This window comes from Dasypus novemcinctus, unplaced genomic scaffold (assembly GCF_030445035.2).
Source record: "Dasypus novemcinctus isolate mDasNov1 unplaced genomic scaffold, mDasNov1.1.hap2 scaffold_254, whole genome shotgun sequence".
Taxonomy (NCBI): Eukaryota; Metazoa; Chordata; class Mammalia; order Cingulata; family Dasypodidae; genus Dasypus; species Dasypus novemcinctus.
In genome coordinates, this window is record NW_026688220.1 from 17,225 (window position 1) to 33,672 (window position 16,448).

The 16,448-nt window shown below is 38.0% G+C and overlaps 1 protein-coding gene across 1 annotated transcript in view; it reads left to right on the plus strand.

The window, feature by feature from the left end:
- The first annotated feature begins 666 nt into the window (after positions 1 to 666).
- LOC101413210 (transport and Golgi organization protein 1 homolog) overlaps positions 667 to 16,448 on the plus strand; it is a 37,157-nt gene continuing 21,375 nt past the window's right edge. Inside the window, exons 1-3 of the mRNA XM_058292719.2 lie at positions 667 to 1,045; positions 8,565 to 8,651; positions 10,080 to 10,211. Of these exons, the coding sequence (XP_058148702.1) occupies positions 980 to 1,045; positions 8,565 to 8,651; positions 10,080 to 10,211 (285 nt within the window). The 5' untranslated portion in view covers positions 667 to 979. The remainder of the gene's footprint in view (positions 1,046 to 8,564; positions 8,652 to 10,079; positions 10,212 to 16,448) is intronic.

Consider the following 16,448-nt stretch of genomic DNA (forward strand, 5'->3'; position numbering starts at 1 on the left):
TGTATTGAGAGTAATTTTTGATGAAAATTAATTTTTTTAATGTTAATGTTTTAAAAATACTGGATTTTCCACAGTTGTTAGATATAATAGTCTGTCTCTCTCCCTCCCTCCCCCCCCTCTTTATATATATATACACAGACATATACATATTTCACTGTAAGGTTTAGATGTTTTGCACTGCATATCTCCTAAACCTTTCTGAATTTTTGACTGATTCTATCAATTGTTGGGCAAGGGTTGTGATAATCCTCCACTCTGCCTGTATATTTGCTGTCTTCTTGAAGTTTTGAAATCATTTGCTTTACAAGGTTTGCTAAGGTTTGCTGCTAAGACTGTCCATTGAAACAACGGGATTTCACAAAAGGAGGGAAGCAAAGAGAAGGGGACAAAGGGTGAAGTGGACAGCGAAGGGGCAGAAATCCAAAAGCCGGCCAATGTTCCAGAGAGGAGATATCAGTTGGAATGTCGTTAGGTAGGGGGAGGGGGAATCCTTAGAATGGGGTCGCGAGGGCGTCCACTATGATGGGCAAGGAGCAAAGGCAGGGGATTGGTCGAGGAGAGATGCAAAGCATCCAGGTTGCCAAGGCAGCAGCCACACAGGAGAAGGCAGGAAGGAGGACGGAGCCTAGTCCTTGTCCTTCACTTGCTCCTGGCAGTTTAAATTGGCCTGCACCTAGTGCCGGCAGAACTTGCGTACCTGCTGACTTACTGATACCCTCACCTACTGAGCTGAACCCTATTCCACTCTCCAGCTAGATCCCTCTCCTTCTACCCTCCCCTAAATCCCCCCAACCCTGTCTCTTCCTCCTCAGAGATATCCACCCACTCTGCCCTTTCCCATTTCTCACACCTCAACTCTGAGCCTGGCCACACCCTCACCCCATTTGCATTATCGGGACCACCCCCACCCTAGACCCAGCCTTAGCCCCTCCCCTTCCCCTCTTGGTGGCGCCAACACCGCCCCCCAGGGAGCCAGGACATGGGGTTATCCTGGCTACTCTTCTGGCTCATTCTGCTGGGATTTCCAAGTGACCCACCCATTACCGTGAGTAAATGTTGGGCATACCTGCTTCCTTCCGTTTTATTGGACTCTCTGTTTCATACTGATTTAAATCAGGTTCTTCTTGGGTGCTTTGAGTGGGCTCTCCTTACTCCTGTAGAAAGCTGCAGTTTCCTAACTAGCCTTATTAGACTGGCACCATCTGTCCAGGTGGGGTTCTGTGTCCTCCAGATCCTACTTATTTCACACACAGGAAATGATGAAATAGTTGAAATGTGAAGATAGTAACTTTATAACCTCAAAAGGCAAAGAACTGTACATGTTCTAAAAGCTGTTGAATTGTACAGTTTTAATGGGGGATCAAATGGTATGTGAATTATCTTAATGAGCCTGTTCTATGAAAAAGGAAGAACCTCGTATTTGATCAGACTCCTGCTCATTACACTTGATCTTGGAAGCTCTAGTAAGGTTCTCCTTCAAATCTACGGTTTAGATTCCATCCCATGTACATTTACTTTTTTCTTAAGTATATTATTCATATTTCTGAAAGCATGTCTGTGATGGGAACTGTTTTTCCTAATAACTGGTATTATTAACACTGTGTGAAAAAAATATCATTGACCTTTTGTGCTTTCTTGTTTCTTCCTTGGCTTTAACAACGTCTGAGTCATACCTTTCCTTCTGTGCCTGGGAGCTGCCCCAGGTGCATTTCAATATTTACTTCTGAAAGGAAGATGAAAAGAAATCCTGGTAAAGTCATTCTAGTTTTGAACATGATAGTTGATTATGTCCAACATACTGTCTAACTAAAAGCAACTGCAAAAGTTGAGAAAGTATGTAAAACAGTAGAGGGGAAGGCATTGGAGAACCAAACCAAAAGGACTTGAAGTACTACATCCCCGAAGGAAAGGAATCACCCTGATCTAAGCACCACATGCATACTCTCTTTCCCCTGAAGCACTTTCTAGTTTTGTAGGTGGAGAAATAGAATCCCAGCAGAAAATGACAGTCATGCTGGACTGAGAGGAGCTTGGCTTTTAATCCTGGAGAAGGGAATGGTACTTACACTTCCAGGGAGATGTAACAAGCAGAGGCATAACAGTAATAGGAAAAAAAAAGTGGTTACCTTACAAAACTTGCTTATTGGAAAACATCAGAGCCAACCAGGGGACTGAGAAAGTGAAGTAATATAACTAGATTAAAATTTCAGTAAGAGAAGAGCCATTACTAGATGAACTAGAGGAAACCAGTCATTTCCTACCTAAGGGAGTTTGATTAGTCTGTACCCTGAGGCTGAGACTGCTGTAGACAAAAAGCCCCTACTAAGGAAAAATAAGCCAGTAGAGCTTTAAATGTGGGTTGGAATCTGGGAGAGTCCTAAACACATTCCTGGGTTTTCCTGTAGGGTATTTGCCGAGGACTGGGATGGTAAATGCAGCTGTAGGTTAATATTTTGGCCCCATCTGCTGCTGTTGGATTGTTCCCATAGGGTGTTTTACAACCATTCCAGCCACTTTCCAGTCCAGGGTGTGCGCTGGAACAGGAGAGTCAGAGGTGAACATACTGTATGTGTTCTTTAAGATGCTACAGACAGTCTGGAAGGTGGACCCTGTTCTCTCCAGACCTAGGACCAGGAACCTGCAGAGGGAGCGTGAGCTGCCTCTGTACAAAACTGGGGGAAGGCTAGTAAAAGTGCTGTGAGGTTTTCCTGCTGTTCTTAAGTTGCCTTTTTCTTGATTCAGCATTCATTTGGTTGCTGTACACCTTTGACTGTTTCCCCAAAGTTCTCATTTATTTGTTTCAGCCAGTCTCTGCCTGTTTTCTAAGGTGCTGTGAGGAGACAGGGTTTTTAAACTTCTTACTCAACCATCTTGGTCAGGTAAACCCCTTCCTCAGATGCTTCTAATTGTTTTAGCATGGCACGTACTGCAACCTAGTCAGAAAAGATGAAAGATTCCACCCTATGTACATTTGAAAGCAATTATAAGTTTTGTCATGGCCATTTTGCCAGGATCTTTTCTTTCAGATTGAAGAAAATTTTCTGATATCATTTCAGTTATAAAGATGAAAAATTGCTGCTGAATTACACACACAAAAAAAAACTAAACTAAAGATTTTCACATATATTTCCATTTAGTTTTAGTCATTTTTATCTTCCCATAAGTATTCCATTTGTAATGTCTTAAATTTACTAAGGTAATGTTGCCTATACTATGTTTTTTATAGTTCTTTTAATCTGTATTTCTCTTTCTTTACTAACTCTTGATTTTGAAATGGTTTGTTAATTGTTTTAGAATGTGTTCTCAAATGTTTGATGTTATGTCTGCCTATTCTAATCACAGATGTTTACTTTTTTCTGTTATATGTCTGTAGTTTTTCTTTTTGGCCCTTGTCCATATATCCCTTTTTCCTAAAAGTCAATTCATGTACCATTTATATTGTAGCTTTAAGAAAGGAATTTAAGGTTTTTTCCTGAGAAGTAAAATGCTGAAGCAATCATAAAATAGAAATTGTCTGTTTCTCTAAAGGAAAAATGAATGTATATAGAGGCAAACAGTACAAGCAGAGATAAATACAGGGAGAAGTCATGAATGTGTGCCAGGAAATAAAACTGAAGACAAGAAAGAGGATGCCAAATGCTTAACTATGTCCAAACAGTTTAGTGTTTCCTCCTTCAAGTCTGCAATTTAGATTCCATGCCATGTGCACTTGCATTTTTGTTAAGCATATTACTCATATTTCTGAAAGCTTGGCCACCCTGGGAACTATGGTGTCTAATAATTGGTGTTATTACTACTATGTGAAAAAAAGCAAAATATCATTTGCATTCTGTGATATCTTGTTTCTTCTTTGGCTTTAACAACTTGCTTGTCATACCTTCCCTTCTGTTTCTGGGGACTCCCTCAGGGATTCTGTGTCCATATAGTTTAAGGGGAGCCCTCAAAAGTCTGTGACATGAAAATAAATGGCTGTTACTTGCTGGGATTGTTAAAAAATGAGTGGATTTATGGCATGGAGGACATGACAGGCAGGAAGATGAGTTCCTGTCCTCATGTGGTGTTCAGACTCCTGATACACCCAGAGCAGAAAGGGTCAGTGGCGACCTTAGTATCTTCTTCTCTCTCTCTCTCTCTCTCTCTCTCTCTCTCTCTCTCTCTCTCTCTCTCTCTCTCTCTCTCTCTCTCTCTCTAAGATATTTTGATTACATAAATGTTACAGAGAATATACAGGGGATTCACATATGCCTTAGTAGCTTCTAAGCATATAGAAATATCCAGTGTCAACTGGGAAGATTTCAAAGTAAGCCCTCCAAAAGAGGGAAAGAAGCAGAGGAAAGCAGAGAGAAAGATTGGAAACACACTTTGGAGATCATTAATTTTTCTTTCTTTTCTTGCATGCACCAGTTACCAAGGAAGGATCTAGAAAACTCCAGTGGGACCTTGTATTGACACAGAACCAAGACAATTGAACCACTCCAGGAAGAGAAAAATCTAATCTCTTCCTTGTGAGTCTAATATATGGTGTAATTTCATGATAGCCTTTATTCTTGCCTTTTTTTCCCCATTTAGGTTTCATTTTTCATAGCTCAGTTAAGCTCTCTTTCCCTAGTGCATCTGTGAGCATTTGGATAAGTTAACCCATTTTTCATTTCCCACCGCTACCCTTGTTCATGGCCATGTCCACCAGTAAAATCCTGAAGTCAAGTTATTTTATCCCACTTTAGTAAAACCAGCTTTAGGACCAGACAAAATATATCTTTGCTCTTTTAGTATGTGTCCATGATGCTTTGCTTCCCTTTATCAGAAGCATTTGTATTCATTGCTTTGTAAGACAGTTAATTTGTTTACATGGTTTTGTCTCACCTAGAAAGTCACAGCTCTGTACAGAAAGGGTCTTGTCTGGCCCATTCACCTGCATTCCGGGGTATTTCCATACAGGATGGTTGTGAAGGAGACCGGAACAACCCATAGGCTCATCCCTCGGTATGGCAGAATAGACAGGCACACCAAACTAGGCTGGGAAGGAAAAGGGGCTGTATTAGCTGGAGGAGGAGAGTAGACCTAATCAATCTCAAATCTGAAATCTGCCTCCCTGCCAAGGTTTTTTTTTGGTTTTATTTTAACAACTTTTATACAGGTTTGAAACAAAGAGAATTAATTGTAGCATGATTTGAAACAAAGAAAATTAATCATTGGGGAGGGGTTGGAGGAGCTTTTCTAATGTTTCTGCTCTGGTTAATATTTAAGATACATATTGTGCCTGTTGCCTCTAAATTTCACGGGGGTAAGAGTAGGGAATGAGTGAAGCATTACGAAGGTATATTTTTCTCTACAAAGAAAGAGAATTAAAATGTCTAGTTAATGTTCAACTCAACATGCAACAAAAGACACAAGAAGAAAAATCATGAGAGACACAACAAAGCAGGGAACGGAAATGACTCCAGCAATTAGGTGCCTCCCTCCCAGGTTGGAGGTCCTGGGCTCAGTTCCCAGTGCCTCCTAAAGACACAGCACACAGTAAGTGCAAACAAGGAGGGGATGGGGAGAGATAAATAAATAAAATAAATCTTTAAAAAAACACATTGAACTCGACAGAGCTATGTGCTTTTCTTTAGAGACTTTATGCCTATTCTAAGGTGCTTGCTAGGTTACAAGTATATTGTATTCTGTTCATGCTACAAATCCCCCCGGTTATTCTTGAGCTACAGATTCCCTTTGATTTTACTTTTATTTCCAATCGTGGAATTAATTTTGGGGGGACTCAGTTGTTCGTTCTGGCTGCTTCCTACTGAAATGGGTTGTAGTAGTTACGGGGTTTCTTGCTGGAAACATTGGTCCATGGTATGTAAGCAAAATTGATCATTGTTCAAAGGATTGGGGGTAATCTTGAAAGTAGCTCTAGGCGAGGACTCCTGACTTAGGGATTCACAGGTATATTTTTATGTTCAGGATCTTCAGGTGGGTTGCTGACAACAGCTGCTTTTTGGCAGAGTGGTAGAGAATCACTGTGCAAGATTGGTTGTAGCTTGACTCTAGTATGATGTATCCATGGTTTGATGCTGTAGTTTAAGAGAAGAGTGAGTGTGAAGCAACACCAGATATGCTCCTACCAATCTGGAACTTAGTTGTGTTTGGGGGTGTAAGTTTTTCCATGTTTGTAACCATATCCAATCTCCAGGATGGGAGTTGTGTAAAGGAGCGCCTGCAGGGAACTTAAGATAGTTGGAAGCTTAGTTATTGATTTCAGTTAGAGTTCCTCCTAGGGGTTTTATAAGTTGAATAGTGGGTAATTCAAAACTAGGATGTATATTCCCAGCATATTCTACTTTTAGAAATGGCCTTCCACATGTCATTTCATAAGACTTAAACCTAATCCACTTTGGGGTTCTACTCATCCTCAGGAGTGCAACGGGCAGGGCTTTATCTCATTTTAACTGTATTTCCAAACAAATTTTTGCTAGATGTTCTTTTAATGTTCTGTTCATTCATTCTTTTTTTTTCCCCCTGTGGATTGAGCTCGATAAGAGAAGTGAAGCCACCAATCAATACCCAGTAAATCGGAAACATCTTTGACTACATTAGAGACAAGGGCAGCACTATTATCACTTTGAATGGGCAGAGGGAGCCCAAACCCAGAAATAATTTCTTTTAGAAAACACTGAATAACTTCATGGATTTTCTCAGTTAGACAAGGGAAAGCTTCTACCCATCTAGTAAACTGTCAACAAATACTAGCAGAGATTTCAAATTTCCAGGTGCCTGAGGCATTATGGTAAAATCAATTTGCCAATCATCACCTCTGCCTGGTCACCGATAGTGTACTCCTTTTGTTAAAGCTGGTACTTTAGGGCGGGCCAAAGATTGACTAGAGTGCATGTTATGCATGCATTAGTTACAGCTTGACTAGTTCGGCTTAGGTTAGGTCTGCTTAGAAAATAAACCATTTGTAAAGGGTTTCTCGTCCATAGTGTGTGATTTGGTAAACGTGTGTTATGATGGGTTTGAGGAGGTTTTCTGGGACATGAGTTTTACTCATCTCCCTGCATTCATTTTCATTTTGTAAACATCCCTGTTTAATTAGACTTTGAAATCCCATTCTTTTGCCCTTGCTAAGTCTTTTTCTGAATACTGAGGTTTTCTAAATGTCTCTAGTTCAGGTCTTCACTCACTGTGAGGTAATAGTGTGTGGTTTGGGTAAAACTAAGCAAGGGTTGGAAGGGTAATTTCCCCTTTGGCCACCTCTCTTGCTGCTTTATCTGCCTGTCTATTGCCTTTAGCTTCTTTGCTATCAGTAGCTTGATGTCCCTTACAAGGAATAACTGCCAGTCTTTTGGCTGTAAAACTACAGTTAACAACTGCAAGATCAAGTCTACACGTTTTGATATTTTTATTGGCAGTGCTTAATAAACCACGTTCTTTCCAAATGGCTCCACATGCTTGTAGGACAACAGAAGCATGTCTGGACTCTGCATATATGTTTGCCTTTTGTCCTGTACTTAGCTGCAGGATGCTTACGAGAGCAACTAGTTTGGCTTTTGGTGCTGAAGTTCTTTGCTTCTAATATTCCAGTGAGAGTGACTACCGAATAGCCTGCTCTGCACTTTCCATGGTCCATGTAGCTGCTTCCATCTAATATTCCAATTTTATGGGAATATTAATCCCAGGATAATATAATAACTGCCACCTGTATCTCTCAGTTTGTCCATAACTGCAGATACTTCTTTAATTTATATCTTTAGTACAGAATTTTTTAAAAGACTAAATCCTTTTATTTATAATCAAATTATACCACCCATATGAACTTTGTAATTTGAAGGAGCATTTCCATTATCCAATGTTATTTTTTAAAATTTTAATTAGAGAAGTTGTTGGCTTACAGAAGCATCATACATAAAATACAGAGTTCCCATATACCACCCTATAATTAATATCTTGGATTAGCATAGAACATTAGTTGCAATTGATAAAAGAACATTTTATAATTGAAATATTAACTATAGTCCGTGGATTTACCTTAGGGTTCATAGTTTGTGTTGTACGTCTTATGTAATTTTTAAAAAATTTATTCTGGTATCATATATACATTCCAAAATTTCTCTTTTTAAATATATATTTCAGTGCTGTTTAATTATGTTCACAATCTCACAGTACCATCGCCACCATCCATTACCAAAATGTTTCCATCTTCCCAAATAAAACTTTGTACAATTTTAAACATTAACTCCCCACTTCCTACTCCCACCCTGGCTCCTGGTAACCTATATTCCAGTTTATGACTCTATGAATTTATTTATTCTAATTGTTTAATATTCATAGATCATATAATATCTGTCCTTTTCTGTCTGGCTTATTTCAGTCACCATGATGTCTTTAAGGCTGATCCATGTTGTCGCTTATATCAGAACTTTATTCCTTTTTACAGCCGAATAATATTCCAACGTGTGTCTATACTATATTTTATCTACTTCTTGATTGGTGGGTATGTGGTTGACTTCCATCTTTTGACAGTTGTGACATATGCTGCTATGATAATTTTGATTTCTGTTTCTCTGTTCATTCTACAGGTTGAGCGTACGTTTGGAAATGTTCCAAAAGATTTAGTCCAGTTAATTCATAAGTATATCAAAGAAGATCTATACTTTACATTCCATGTAAGTCTGAATTTATATTATTTTGTCAATTACAAATCGATTTATAAAATGATAAATTAAATTAACAATATTTAAAAATGTGCTCTATTTTGATAGAAAAATAACAAAGTTAGTATATCCAATTTTTCCCCCTAATCCTTGAGTCATATGTAAGTGATGTAAACAGCACCTATTTAATATATAAAATATGTTGAATTTTGACATGTATATGTAACTATGAAATAATCACCACCGTGAAGATAATAATCATACCCAACAAGCCCAAAAGCTTTTCTGTGCTCCATTGTAATCCATCCATCCATCCCCTCCATCTTTCCTAATACCCCTTCCTCACAATTACGGAAGGACATGGAAAGTTTTCTATTATTGGAGCAAGATTCTTTTTAGTAACATAATCATTTTGACATTTACCCTTGTGGTTTTATATATTGATGGTTTTGTTCATTTCCATTCCTGGGTAGTATTCCATTTTATGGATATACTACAATTTGCTTATTGTTAATTCTTATCCTTGGTAAGAAATTTGGGGCTGATTCATCCATAAAAACATAAACCCAGAAATTAGCACCTCTGCAGAATTCTACCTGCGCATAGTTATAATTTGCAACTTATGCTGAATTGAGAGTGTACCTAAAAGCGTTTATATACCTACCATTTAATAGCAATTGCTTTTGAAAGGCTTGCTGAAAAACGCAGAACAGAAAAAGTCAAAGCACTGCTATGTGTTATTTTGGTTTTGCTCTTATTCTGACTTTTTTATTATGAAAATTTTCAGCCTTAAAGCAACATTTTCCATTAACAGTTCACTAAACATAATCACCTACCTTCCTATCCAACCATCTATTCATCATATTTTAGTGCATTTCAAAGTAAATTGGAGACATCAGAATATTTCCTCCTAAATACTTTACCATGCCTGTCATTAAGCATTGTTAAATATTTATTTACAGATTTTTCTTTTAATGTGCAATTTACATAGAGTAAATAAACAAATCTTAAGAGAACATCATGGAAGTTTGACATACATATACACATGCATAATACAAACCCCTTTCAAAACGTGTTTCTCTTGCACAGTAGAGGCCCAGATGGCCTGAGGGGGGTGGGAAACACCCCAGAAAGTGTCATTACCCTACTTTCATTCAATCTTTGCCTTCATTATAACAATTTTACTTGTTCTAGAATTTCATATAAATGGAAGCACGTTATATGTACTCTTCCGTGTGTGTCTTTCTCTGCTCAGTATAGTGTTTCTGAGATTTGTTCTTGTTTCTGCATGGATCAGTAATTTATTCTTTTTCATTCCTGATTCCTATTCTGTTGAATGAATCTCTCTTTTTTAATACTTTGTATTTTAAAATGTACAGTATTGTGAATTACTGTAAATTACTTTGAGGCTTCTCATTATTTCCGATATTGTTATTCTAGCTAGCTGATCTACTGCCTGACAGCTTTCCTTCTGGGTCTGACTTGTACAGATTTTTTTGGAATTGTATCATTACTACTGGCTACTTGGGAATTTCTTTATTTGCCATTTTCATCTGGAGCAAAGTCCTTGCTGTGAGTATATTAAAGTACCTTGTAGGTAAACTTTGACTCATAAATAATAAGTAGGCCATTTTTTAGTTGCTGGTTTTTTAACTTGTTTCCTTTATTGTATTTTATTTATTTATTTGTTTGTTTGTTTATTTATTTATTTCCCCTGCTCCCCTGCTCTGGTTGTCTGTTCTCCGTGTCTATTTGCTGCATCTTCTTCTTTGTCCACTTCTGTTGTTGTCAGTGGCACGGGAATCTGTGTTTCTTTTTGTTGCGTCATCTTGTGTCAGCTCTCCGTGTGGGTGGTGCCATTCTTAGGCAGGCTGCACTTTCTTTCCCGCTGGGCAGCTCTCCTTACGGGGCACACTCCTTGCACGTGGGCCTCCCCTATGCGGGGGACACCCCTGCGTGCCATGGCATTCCTTGTGCGGATCAGCACTGCGCATGGGCCAGCTCTACATGGGTCAGGGTGTCCCAGGGTTTGAACCGCGGACCTCCCATGTGATAAACGGACGCCCTAACCACTGGGCCAAGTCCGCTTCCCAAGTTGTTTCCTTTAGATTGCTGAAATATGAATAGAAATTAATGTTTGAAATGGAAACTAACCTTGTAAAATAATCTAAATTTTAAATTAATATCTCAGTGAACACATGAACTATATAGCTTTGATGAGAATATTTTAATTTAGAAATCCTTTCTATCAAAAATAAATACTAACTATTAACTATTTATGGGCTTTTTCATGTACTGTTCATGAAATTGAAAATTCTCTTGAAAAATAGTTTAATATAATTTATCTGACACCTTTAACATGTTCGTATTATTTTTAATCACTGTATTTCCACTCCTTGTTATCTGCCCTAATGATATAAATGTTTTTGAAATCTTATATGAGGATTTTCAATAAAATAATATTTATTACAGCAAAAATATGGCAACTACCAAACTCATCCATGACGCGGGAAGTACTGCACATCCTTACAATGGAATAAACAAAGATCTTAAAATTCATTCTTTCAATGTCATTTCAAGAAAAACACAATGCTGTTGATCTAATGTCAATGAGAAAAAACAGAAACAGGCAGCTTCTATGTAGTCTGGTTTAAAATATATACACCTCTATACACACATAGAATAAAAGAATGCTGCATGAAAATACTATAAAATGGTTAGAAATACTAGTTTCTAAGGGATTTTTTTTTATTCCTATCCCTGATATAACATTATTTCTAAAAATTTCTAACTGAATTATATACTATTATATTCAGAAAATATATTTTGTTTGAAAATACAGAGTAGGTCATGCCTAAATTCTAAAAATTGGATTCCTTTGGGTACTTTTGTTTTCCGCAGTGGATCTTGCGCATCGTTGTGATAATGTATTCCACAGTACTTAAAAAATAAAAGTCTTAGACTTTTTAAAAATGAAAATTGCTGACTGGTTTTCTGATTATATCTATAATATCCATCACCAAATACAAAATATGGTGCATTTTCATATACCACAAATAATCCCTTACACTTTTTGCAGTCTAATCCCTCAACTCCCACACAGGCCCAAGCACCAACTGATCTGCTCTCTGTCACTGTGCATTCCTTTTGCCTGTAATAGAATTTCACATACATGGAATTAATTACACAGTGTGTACTCTTCTGTGTCTGATTTCTCTTACCAGGCACAAAGATTTTGAGTTTCATATTGCAAGTATCAGTCATTTGCTCCTTTCTGCTGGTTAAAAAGTATGGTTTATCTACTCATTAACTGATGTTTCTCATGTGTCCTACTGAATCAGCAGCAGCACTCACCCTTAAAGGAGAAATGGGGTGACCCAGCTGGGATGGCCCCAAACTGCCCCAAAATGAGGCCTGTTGAGATTTTGAGGAAAAAGTCACTGAACACCAGGGTGATTAGTCCTTAAGCATTTATTAAGGGCATTTACAGAGAACTGCTGTTACCTGGAGATGGAAGGCAAGAAGTTCCTTCAAGTAATTAACATAGGGCTAGGCACCAAAGTTGGCTGAATGCCACAGGCTCAAATGCATATATTTCATTTTATTTTTTAAGGTTTATTTTTTTTTCCCCACCCCCCATTCCCCCCATTGTCTATTCTCTGTGTCCATTCACTGTGTGTTCTTCTCTGTTTGCTTGTATACTCATTAGAGGGCTCCAGGAACTGATCCTGGGACCTTCCGGAGTAGGAGAGAAGGGATTGCTCTCTTGCACCACCTCAACTCCCTGTTCTGCTACGCCTTCTTATTTTCTCGCCTCTGTGTCTCTTGTTGCATCATCTTACTGGGCCAGCTCTCAGCACTGGCCAGCACTCTTGCATGGGGCAACATTCCGGTGTGGGCTTGCACTCCATGTGGGCCAGCTCACTGCATGGGCCAGCTTGCCCTCACCAGGAAACCCTGGGCATCGAAGCCTAGACCTCCTACAGTAGATGGGAGCCCAATTGGTTGAGCCACATCTGTTTCTCTGAATATATTTTAAAAACATCTTGTACGTGCACTTTTCTCAAAACAAGATGTGCTCAGTATGGCAGCATTCAAGAGTATAGCAGACAAATCTCAGTGTGCATCCAAGGAGTTATGGGAAGAGATGACTTGTGGGTAAGAGTGGGTTGGGTGTTGGGTGGAACAGGGATGAGGACAATACTCAATCAGGCAGGAGATGCTATATGTATCATATATTTGCTGTAAAGTTTTTGCCCATGTATTTCACTTAAAAGTAATCCTCTGCATTCCTACAAACTCATATGTAATTTTCTCCTAAAATAAAGGTCTTTACTTATTTTTTATTATGCCAATAATACATGCACCTTGAAAAATCAGTGTATAAGAGGAACAAAATTCAAGTCAAGTGTGATCCCTCCCTAAAAGTCCCCTTTTTAATTTGAGTTGGTTTACCCTTAAATTGAGTTGAACTTTCTGCTCAAACATATTCCCACATTTAAGTAAAAGAGAGTTTTTCTATGCGTACTCTTTTAACTTTTTAATTCATGTGCTAGTTTGAATCTTTTGTGGACCCCAGAAAATCATGTTCTTAAGGTAACCCATTCCTATGCATGTGAATCTATTGCATGTGGCAACTTTTAGTTAGACTCAGTTAAGGAATCTTTGGACTCGATCATTTTTTATTAGATCACTTCAGTTAAGGGCCTTGGATTAGACTGTGGAACTTCTAATCCTCTTTTGGGAGTCCTGTCTAAATGGAGGAGAAGGGAGAGAAAAGGAGCCATCATTTTACCCTGCCATGTGAGAGGACTCTAGTATCACCTGCAGCCCCAGAAAGGGAAATCCTGGGAGGCTGAGAGAGACCAGAGGCTGGACGCAAAGGAGCAGCCCAAAGGTGAAGCAATGAACCCTGGAGGAGCAGGAGAGTTGAGCCACGAGCCTGGTCACCCACAGCTGAGCCCTGGGAGAAAGTGTTCTGGAGGAGAAGGCAGAGATCACTTCCTGTTTTGTCTTACCATGTGGCAAAAGTCTAGGATCTCTGGCCGCTGACCTTTGGTGAGACAGTATCTCTAACAATGCCCTGATTTGGACAATTTCATAGTTTCAGAACTGTAAGCTTTTACCCTAATACATTCACATTATAAAAGCCATTCCATTTTTTTTATATTGGCAGCCTTTTGCAAACTAAAACAACTCAATATGTCAATATATGGATAAATGTATTAATGAATGCAAAATATTTTAACAGATGTTATACCAGTATTAGACCTTGAGACTTTTTCATTTGTTTTACTATTATAAATAACTCACCTGGCATGAGAAGAAAAATCTTAATCACTAAACTAAACCAAAATTTGAAAAATATCTATCTTTTTTGTCTGTTTGTGTGATTAAAATAATATCAAGACCACATTTCATTAGATAAATTTTATTAGGTTAAATATTCCAAATCTGCTTTGCTTTATTTTTTTATATATTTTTTCTCTGAATTAGAAAAATCCTTACAAAGTCCTAAAAAAATCTGGAAAACGAAGGTAAAATGCAAAAATAAAAATCATGCAATCATACCACCAAACTAATATTATCATTTTGATATGTTTCATTCACATTTTCTACCTTTATTCTTCCTTTCTCACCCTTGCCCCTAGAGAAACCTATAAACGTATTGTAGTGAGTATGTGCATATCGCTATGCTTTCTTCTCTGTGGTTTTCTATAATAAATTTAGAAGCGTATGATGTATACTTGTAAGTATATTTAAATAATAATTAAAATCTTTACAATACTCTGTTGGAATTAATGCATAATCTCTTATGGATATCTTGTAGTTTATCTTTCCATTTAACACTCTTTCCATATAGACAGCATTTAAGTTGTTTCTGCATTTATACTTTGAAGATGATTTAAGGAACAACTTTGTGTAAATCTCATCTGAGTATTTTAACTTTTGGGGGTATTATAAATTGGGTGTTTGCGTCAAAAAGAGGGTGCTGTAAGCAGATGTAGCTCAGTGGTTGAGCACCTATTTCCCATGTACAAGGTCCTGGGTTCAATCCCAGGTACTTCAAAAAAAAAAAAAAAAAAGAGAATGCTGGTACACAACTGAATGCATCACTCTCTTATGGTTTGTCTCATGTGCTGGGCAAAATCAATTGATTCTGTGTGTTCCCAGACCAGTAAAGTAATTTTATTTTCTATGTAGAAAATAATCCATTTCCGACTCATAGATGTAAGAAATAATTATACTCACCAAATATTTGTTGCATGGGTTTTCTTATGGTAGACCAGAATGAAAACTGAAGACCTGGATAGACTGAGGCCAACACTAGGGCACAATTAATTGAAACATAATGTGCCATTTAGAAATGAAATGATTTCTCATGCCAGGCAAAAAAAAAAAAAAAGTGTGTTCTGCTCACATGTTCTGACATATCCCCTCATTTGTTCCACATTCAAGGAGGGAGGTACCTTTGGATTTGATTTGTAATTTAGGTTCTTTTTAACTTCTTAATTGGGAAAAGAATAGGACATTAGTATATTTTTTGACAGTCCTAATTCCTCACTTATAAACATAATTTGCAGAACAGATCATTCTGTAAAAATGAGTTTGGCAGATGACTGAGGCTAGCATGATAAAGGGGCAGAAGTTTTGAATGCAAGTTTTCTAAAATTGAGAACAGTTTCCTGGTTTACTAAAGGGGCAGAAGTTTTGAATGCAAGTTTTCTAAAATTGAGAACAGTTTCCTGGTTTCTTAATTATAATGGACTTATCAACATAATTGAATGGTCCCCATGGCATAGCTATTGTAATAACCTTTTAAAGCAATGTCTTTCCCCCTGGATTTGTGCTTTGCCTTATCCCTTCCTTGCCTCTGGGATTGCCCTCAGAAAAAGGAAAAGCACAGAGTACAAGGGGAAATGGAGAGGAAGAATGAATGCATTTCATACTTACCACTACATTTCTCTGGTTCCAAGTCCCCAATCCCTGCTCTGATTTTTCAGTTGGCTCTGTGGCTACTTTCTCCTGTGCTGCAGAACTTTATTCTGGGCTTGCTTGTCCTCAGTCTCCTGTCCATCTCTCCTCTCAGCTTGCCCCTGGCTGTTGGGATGGGTGGCTGTTTGCAGAGGAAGCTCACTGGTCTTGTGAGCAAGTGCAACAATACTGGAAAATCCTTGTTCTGGTTGGACCTCTCTGGTTGCATTTTTACTGTAATGAAATTATTATGAATGGTGTTTAGATACTACAGTTAAATTCTCATCTCACAGCAAGATTTTTGGGTTTCCCTCAGCATCTGATCACCATTTATAATATTTGAACGGAGAAATATGTTCTGCATGACAAGGAAGTTTGTCTTCTCATGGGATATACATGGTGTACCGCCTGTGTTATATTGTGCGGTAATTCTTTAATGACTTCAGGAAAAGTTTGGGGTTAGGGAAACAGTTTTTGCCCTTTCCTGAAATGTTAACTGTCATTTCGCTTGTTGCTTGTGCATTTTCTCTGGCCCTGTCCTACTCTTTTTCTGATTTGAAGACATAAATTTTTAGTGGTCTGACAAAGTTAGAGCACCCGATTCCTTAGAATTGTTTCCCAATTCAGCAAATAACCATGCCTGAATAAGATGTCTAAGATGTATCTGATGAGAGAATGAGGTATATCTTAGTGCAAACCAAATATGCTAGAAGCTTACCTAGAATGCCTGAGGTCCATGCTAAAAGCTTACCTAAGATGTGGAAGATATATATGCTAATTCAAGCCTATTGAGAACTGAAACAAAAGGACCATTTGGCCTTTCCTCTCTGTATA